Source organism: Triticum urartu, chromosome 2 (assembly GCF_003073215.2).
Source record: "Triticum urartu cultivar G1812 chromosome 2, Tu2.1, whole genome shotgun sequence".
Lineage (NCBI taxonomy): Eukaryota > Viridiplantae > Streptophyta > Magnoliopsida > Poales > Poaceae > Triticum > Triticum urartu.
Window position 1 is genome coordinate 706118262 of NC_053023.1, and position 8092 is coordinate 706126353.

Sequence of the window (8092 nt, forward strand, 5' to 3'; positions counted from 1 at the left end):
ATCTGTAATTGTTTTCCAGATTTTTTTGAATTGTAAAAATATGAATTTTCATGAATTTTGTGTTTTTAAAAAACCGGCCTCCATGAAAGCCGAGCTCCAAAAGGCATTTTCGTGTATTAGGGGCGAACAGGCTGACAGTACAAGCTGACACAAAGTCAAGTACATGCTCCAAATGTCAATATGAGTCTGACCATTCCCCCACATGTGGGCCTTCGCAATTCTGACAATATGAACGCAGCTACCATGCTACGCGCCATTGCGATAGTGTATAACATAATTTCTTTTTACCAGCAAGCACGTACAGATGCCGCTGCATTCAGGACGTCCACTCTCCGCATGGGAATAGAATCCTTGGATTTTGAGCTAACATCGATGCCGAAACTTAGATGCTGAGGCTGGAACTTGTGAGTTCTACAACTGGCTTTTCTCGTCTGGAATTCCTCCCAAACATCCAGGAGATATGACTATCTATCTTTATTTTGCCGGAGGAAAATACTCCCTCCGTCCCAACTTTGTACTAATTTTAGTATAAAGTTGTACTAGAGTTGAAACATTTATATTGGGATGGAGGGAGTATATCCGAAGAAGAGGCGGAAAAGGAAGCACATCGCAGGGAAGATGAAGCCAAGAAGAATATTAGGAAGCAGCTTGCTGCCAATCAAAATGGCCATAGAACGATTTTGAAGGTGGAATGAATGAACTAGGCGAACAAATGTAGTTTCTCTTTTTTTTTTTCTTGTGGTTTGGGTTATCATTTCTCTTCTACTTCCCAGCATACGCTTCCATTGCTTTCAGGCTGTGCTCTTAAGATGCAAAAAAAATCTATGTTAGGCATGTTTTGTACTTCAGCAAGTGTTAAGGTGGGTGGAAAGGCTAGAAAAAAAGTGAAATTAAATTTTACTTTTGTTTTCACTTGAAGCTGCATCAGTGGTATAAGCGGTGAATGGCACAGTTGGTAGTATCCGAAATCTGTGTGTGAAGCTGTATCAGTCTGCTCATGAACTTAAGTTGCATTTTTAAAAATTGGTGCAGATTTGTTTTGAGTGTTGTCTAGTTTTAGAGGTCCTCAATTCAGTAAAAAAGAAAAACCATGGCAGCCCAGCAGAGCCACGCTCTGTCCATCACCAGCCGCACCACACACAGAAACAGATTGGCAATGCCAAGTGGTGACCACGCGAACTAACGATGCCCAGTTCCACTGGAAAAGGGCCCAGAAACATTTGGCACTCTTTCTTACCATAAAAAACTTCACCGTGTAAAGTTACAGGTTCATTTTCAAGCAACAGACAGGGACATGAGGCAGCAGTATTTGGGACCAAGCACTTCCACAGTTTCATGACCCACGCAGGTACATACCGCACTGCTTTACCAATAACATGCCCTAGAAAAAAGTTTCTGGAGACCATCAAACGATGAATCGTTTAGTCTTGGCTGGCGAAACGCGGGCTTCCGCGAATTTTGCTATGTAGAGTCGCTCAAGCTCAAGCGAACTCTTCTTCACTTGCTGCGAGAAAGGTACTTCGGTTAGGATGCTGCATGGATTAAAAAAAGGTAGTGCAAGAAAGGGACTTTGCTTAGGATGCTGCATACATAAAAAAAAAAGCAGTGCAAGAAATACTTCAGTTGGTCAGAAGAACCATAGCTCTAATCCCTGTGCTGGGTATTTCCACTTAAAACTACAGTATATGCTAGTATGCACCATGCAGGAAGATACATCATCAGTGCGTGCCATTGCTCTATTTTCGTTTTGCAGCTGCCACCACTCCCATCGTTTAGCGCGACCAACTCTAGCACAGCTGATTGTACGAATGTATTTTTTGTACAAGGAACCATTGAGTAAAAACACAGATCGCTACAATAGCTGTGATGCTAAGTAGCAAATCAATTTGCAGTAACTGCTGCCCAGCAGATGTATCATCTGATTAGTTGATAATACCATCTGCTGAGGCATGACTAGTGAACTCTATTGAGATCAAAGTGAAGAGGACCAGATGGCATAAGCCAATGAATAAGGGTTCAGAGCAAGTTGGATATGGTTTAGATTCATAACAAGGACCAAGTGCAAGAAGTTCAGAGCAAAAGGGATATGGTTTAAAATTCACAGACTGCATAAATTTAAGGCTGTATGAAACAATAGGTGCGCTAGGAAAGTTCTGGTGCACATATGGAGTATGGACATGGTCACTGTAACAGGAAAAAGGCTATAAAAATTAAAAGATATATGGGAGCTAAGGAGTCAATTAGCTGGTGTTATGCCCATTTTATGCTTGTAACTTTGTATTCCTTGTAAATACAGAGGCTATGGGTAGTTGAAGGTACTGGTAAGTAATTCACTATAATTGCATCTAGCATAATGTCTGACGTCGAAGTCAAATTCAATCTGCATCATTAAATCTTTAGACTTACTAAATCATTTAATCTAGACAGTTAGAATATATATTTAAAAAATAAGTGCAATGTCATATACTTGTGTTCCACCTTTTTTCTAGTGACATGCACTCCTTACATTTTTTAAGAAGCATTATATCAAATACAATCTTTGCATTGCTACTTTCTGGGCATGAATAAGAAGAGTATGAGGCTGCTGGTTGTGGGCCAGACGTAACAGAACGTCCGTTATGACATAGGAGAAACTCTCTTCTGTCTACTCGCATCCTTCTCTTCACCCACTCTTAACTAAAACAAACATCACTGACAAACTCCCTACAAACCCTCTGTTGATTTCCTAATTCCTACATCACAACAACAAGTTAAGCGATTGATCATGACTAGTGGAGGGGAGCTCTTATCTGTTCTGGATGGCTCCTGGAATGTATGCTTTGAATCGCTAAGTTGACAGCCCAGAAAATTTGAGGGTTGCTTCCACTAGAGCAATACAACTTGAAGCACAAATAGTGTATGTTTCAGTAATCGGGATCAATGCCAGCTTGAAACCATCTGCACTAGATTGCTCTCAGCTAGATAGCCTTTATGACAAATGGCACCGCTTGGTGCTTGGTCTTATATCTCGTAAGCCACATGACTCGAACAATGGTTGGTGTTTCACAAAAATATCAGTGGAGATTCATCCATACATGGATGAAAGAAACATGTCACCATTACTCCATTAACATCAATCGACTGTGGTGGACTTAAGATGCCATCAACTTGGCTGCTAAGTCAGTGGCATGTCATACTTTCAGAACACCAGAAACAGATCCTTACACTTGCGAGCTGGAACTTGGAAGGCTCAAAATCTGGCTAAAATTGCAACCTACGTCTCGTGCTTGCTACCATGAAGGCAATAAATAGAAGGTGCTACCATGGACTGTAGATAGCTATATTTGTACTTGAGTGGCCGAAGAGAAGAATGCACAAAGGTTTGCACCGACTAAATGTATCAGACACTTGAAATAGAGCTGTGTTGTAAATTGTACCAGAGGGGGGCAGGGGATACCTCTAAATGGAAATGTGAACAGAGAAGACTTGCGCGCTCTCTGTTGTGTGTTTATAAACCCAGAGTAGTGTTTAACACGATAAGCACAGTGAGTAAAAACACGTTGGGGCTATTCATTGGGACATATTTGGATCACTCGACTCAAAATTAACAGGATTCGATTGGGACTATTCACTGGGACATATTGGGACTATTCATTGGGACATACTTCCATCACTGTAAACTCTTTCTGCCTATCACTGTAAACTCTTCCAAATACTCCCAATGTGTAAACTCTTTCTACCTATCAATGCAAAGATAGGTACCTAGCTTATTCGCGAAAACATTATGCGATTCATAAGTCGTTAACCTTTAGCTACTGTATAAAACTGCGCATAACACGATTCAGTCAGTGGGCGCAGGTAGGCTCCCGTACCTGCTCAATTCAACTCGTCGTCCCTCATGACGCGCTCGCCGGAGGGCCCGCCGCCCGTGCCGCCGCCGCCAGAGCCGACGGCTTCGTCTTCCTCCCGGAGGATCATCTGCATATCGTTGACGCGCGTCCGGACGACGTTCGTGATCATGACTGCGCGCGAAATCAGAAAAAAAAAATCAGCGCGGGCGGCGGCGGCGGTAGATTGCAATACTAGGGATACGGGCATGAGGGGAGGGGATTGGCTTACTCGCGGCGGTGCCCAGTGTCCAGATCCACAGGATCTTGAGGCCGGGGCTCTTCTGGCTCCACCTGGTCACCATTGGAGCCGCGACGACCTTGAGCGCGGTGGTGGGCTGGAGGAGAGGCGCGGATTTCAGGCAGATTTTCGGCCTGCTTGGAGGACGACGGAGTCACGGAGTTAGCAAGGGCTTTGGGTTTTTTCAGAGTAACATTTCGCTTGTTTTATGAGGATTGTTTTGTAATATTCAGTTTCCACGGGAGAAGTGAGTGTAAAAGAACATTGCAACAAGATCGGCTTCCGCTATGTCATGCCTCCTGTCCTTGTTTTTTTCTTTTCGAATGATCCTGTCCTTGTTTTTTAACAAGGGGAGTCCTAGAACCGATATATTTTCAGCAAAGTTGATAAGTACTATCTTTGTAAATTAGTACTCCCTCCGTCTCATAATGTAAGACGTTTTTTTTATGTCAAAAAACATCTTACATTATGGAACGGAGGGAGTAATATATAAGATGTTTTAAAACATTAAAGTAGTTGACGCTATGACCATCGCCCCTGACCATTTACTTTGCCATTGCTCAGCAAGGGGAAAAGGCATCCCATTCCTCAAGGTTGAAGAAGGATGCAAAGGTGATTAACACCACTGCATTGCCAACAATCAACTCAAGCCATCCTATATGTAGACCGGAAACAACTAATGATTATAACTTCTTTCCTGGTCGCAAAGTCATCATTATGCATCTGAGAAGATGAGGATCATCGTAGCTAGCTTGAACACCCCTTGAGGCACCGGATCAAGTGAGTCCATCCTCATCCTGACCTCCCCATCTACCACTTCGGTAGGAAGGGAGGAAAGAAAAAGAACATATCAAGTCGATCCGTGTGCCTATCAGGATTATTGATGAAGCAACAACCTAATCTACCATCGGCCATTCGCTTTTACATGTCAACAGGGGGACGGGGAGGCTGACCACCATAAGCTCCTTGCTTGCTTTGGTGATGAGCTCCCTGACGACATAAGGCTAGTAATCTCTAAGACAGTTATGTCCCTACATCTACCGTATGCATGGCCGACCAGAGATCCCCTCCCACCCCCACTCCAGGCAACGATACCACCTAAGAAGGAGAAAAGGTGAGATGGGGAGAAGGAGGAGACTCTAAGAAGAATGGGAAGAGGAGACAAAAAAGAGAAGAAGAAAATGAGAGCCTAACTCATGGCATCTCTAAAAGATATAAAAAATGGACTTCAAAGATGCATGCAGATTGTTCACAAAGACTGCACGTAATTGTATCGACAATAAACTTGGCATAAACTTTTCGTCACTTACATGTGTGTTTCACGTATTGACATATTAGACCCCTTACAGACCTATGATTTATTGCTTCCTCCTATTCTCATCTCTCCCTCATATGATGATAGGTTGTATGTGCAAGATATACACTCGGATCACATAAAAAAACACTTACGCAGATGTTGAGCAATGGTTCAAAGTGACATGAAGAATGTTATTATTTAACAGTCATTACAATGGCATGTATGCCAATAATTGACATATGTAGTGCTCTCAATGTGACATTCAATTGAACTATGCCACCTTCAGATTTATGTGGTTATCATGCACATTAAACACATTAATGTGCGGGAGAAGGACGGCCAACCAGCATGGCCATGTGGTGCATACTATTTGGCCATGGCGAAAAACTTTTTGATTTTTCTTTTGGAAGATAAAAGTGAGACTGATGTCTACTATACAACCTTTTTCTTGTAGACGTTGTTGGGCCTCCAAATGCAGAGGTTTGTAGGACAGTAGCAAATTCCCCTCAAGTGGATGACCTAAGGTTTACCAATTTGTGGGAGACATAGGATGAAGATGGTCTCTCTCAAACAACCCTGCAACCAAATAGAAAAGAGTCTCTTGTGTCCCCAACACACCCATTACAATGGTAAATTGTATAGGTGCACTAGTTCGGCGAAGAGATGGTGATACAAGTGCAATATGGATGGTAGATAAAGGTTTTTGTAATCTGAAAATATAAAAACAGCAAGGTAACTAATGATAAAAGTGAGCACAAACGGTATTGCAATGCTAGGAAACAAGGCCTATGGTTCATACTTTCACTAGTGCAAGTTCTCTCAACAATAATAACATAATTGGATCATATAACTATCCCTCAACATGCAACAAAGAGTCACTCCAAAGTCACTAATAGTGGAGAACAAACGAAGAGATTAAGGTAGGGTACGAAACCACCTCAAAGTTATTCTTTCCGATCAATCCGTTGGGCTATTCCTATAAGTGTCACAAACAGCCCTAGAGTTCGTAGTAAAATAACACCTTAAGACACAAATCAACAAAAACCCTGATGTCACCTAGATACTCCAATGTCACCTCAAGTATCCGCGGGTATGATTATACGATATGCATCACACAATCTCAGATTCATCTGTTCAACCAACATAAAGAACTTCAAAGAGTGCCCCAAAGTTTCTACCCGAGAGTTAAGATGAAAACGTGTGCCAACCCCTATGCATAAGTTCACGAGGTCATGGAACTCGCAAGTTGATCACCAAAACATACATCAAGTGGATCACGTGATATCCCATTGTCACCACAGATAAGCACATGCAAGACATACATCAAGTGTTCTCAAATCCTTAAAGAGTCAATCCGATAAGATAACTTCAAAGGGAAAACTCAATCCATTACAAGAGAGTAGAGGGGGAGAAACATCATAAGATCCAACTATAATAGCAAAGCTCGCGATACATCAAGATCGTATCACCTCAAGAACACGAGAGAGAGAGAGAGAGAGAGATCAAACACATAGCTACTGGTACATACCCTCAGCCCCGAGGGTGAACTACTCCCTCCTCGTCATGTAGAGCACCGGGATGATGAAGATGGCCACCGGAGAGGGATTCCCCCCTCCGGCAGGGTGCCGGAACGGGTCTAGATTGGTTTTTGGTGGCTACGGAGGCTTCTGGCGACGAAACTCCCGATCTATTCTACTCTCCGATGTTTTTAGGGTATATGGAAGCCACGAGGGGCCCACGAGGGTGGGGGCGCGCCCAGGGGGTAGGGCACGCCTCCCTGCTCGTGGCTTCCTCGAAGCTTCCCTGATGTCTACTCCAAGTCTCCTGGATTGCTTCCGTTCCAAAAATAACTCTCCCGAAGGTTTCATTCCGTTTGGACTTCGTTTGATATTCCTTTTCTTTGAAACACCGAAATAGGTAAGAAAACAACAATTTGGGCTGGGGCTCCGGTTAATAGGTTAGTCCCAAAAATAATATAAAAGTGTTTAGTAAAGCCCATAAACATCCAAAACAGATAATATAATAGCATGAATACTTCATAAATTATAGATACATTGGAGACGTATCAACATCCCCAAGCTTAATTCCTGCTCATCCTCGAGTAGGTAAATGATAAAAGAAAGAATTTATGAAGTGTGAATGCTAGCAGGTGCACAAGTTTGATCAATGGTAATTTCAATCACCTTTTCTAGCATCATCATATATCATAACAGTAGCTCAACTCATAGGACTTCTCATGATCAAGTAACAAGCTATTCACATGTTAAAGTATAGATCATAAACTTTCTTGAAAACTAACAAACCGTGTTATTAGTCATCAAACAATTACAATTCATCTTATTTCAGGAAGGGTCTATGTCAGAGCTTTGATTCAGCAAACTTCACATATTCAACTATCACTTAGTCTTTCGCAATTGCTATCACTCACGCGATATTTATGGGTTCAAAGTTTTAATCAGACACAGAGAAATATAGGGGCTTATAGATTCGCCTCCCAATCTTTTACCTCAAGGGTAATGTCAACAATAATAGTTCATGATGCCTTACATCCAACTGGATATATATATAGGACAACACTATTCTAATCCCAGGATTAGAATAGTTATTTGGATCACGATCCATCCTTTAAGAGCCCGATGGACCCCTCCCGAACTTCCCGAACCCGGACGAAAGAAAAAACGCCCACGG

At 42.3% G+C, this 8092-nt stretch overlaps 1 protein-coding gene across 1 annotated transcript; it reads right to left on the reverse strand.

Moving 5' to 3' along the window:
* Nucleotides 1-1180: 1180 nt before the first annotated feature.
* On the reverse strand, nt 1181-4318 carry LOC125539935. Its single transcript, XM_048703482.1, has 3 exons — nt 4099-4318; nt 3852-4001; nt 1181-1504 (listed from the first exon to the last, which is right to left on the reverse strand). Exons 1-2 carry the CDS (start codon nt 4169-4171, stop codon nt 3856-3858), a joined length of 219 nt encoding a protein of 72 aa, XP_048559439.1. The 5' UTR covers nt 4172-4318; the 3' UTR covers nt 1181-1504; nt 3852-3855.
* Between the last annotated feature and the right edge of the window lie 3774 nt (nt 4319-8092).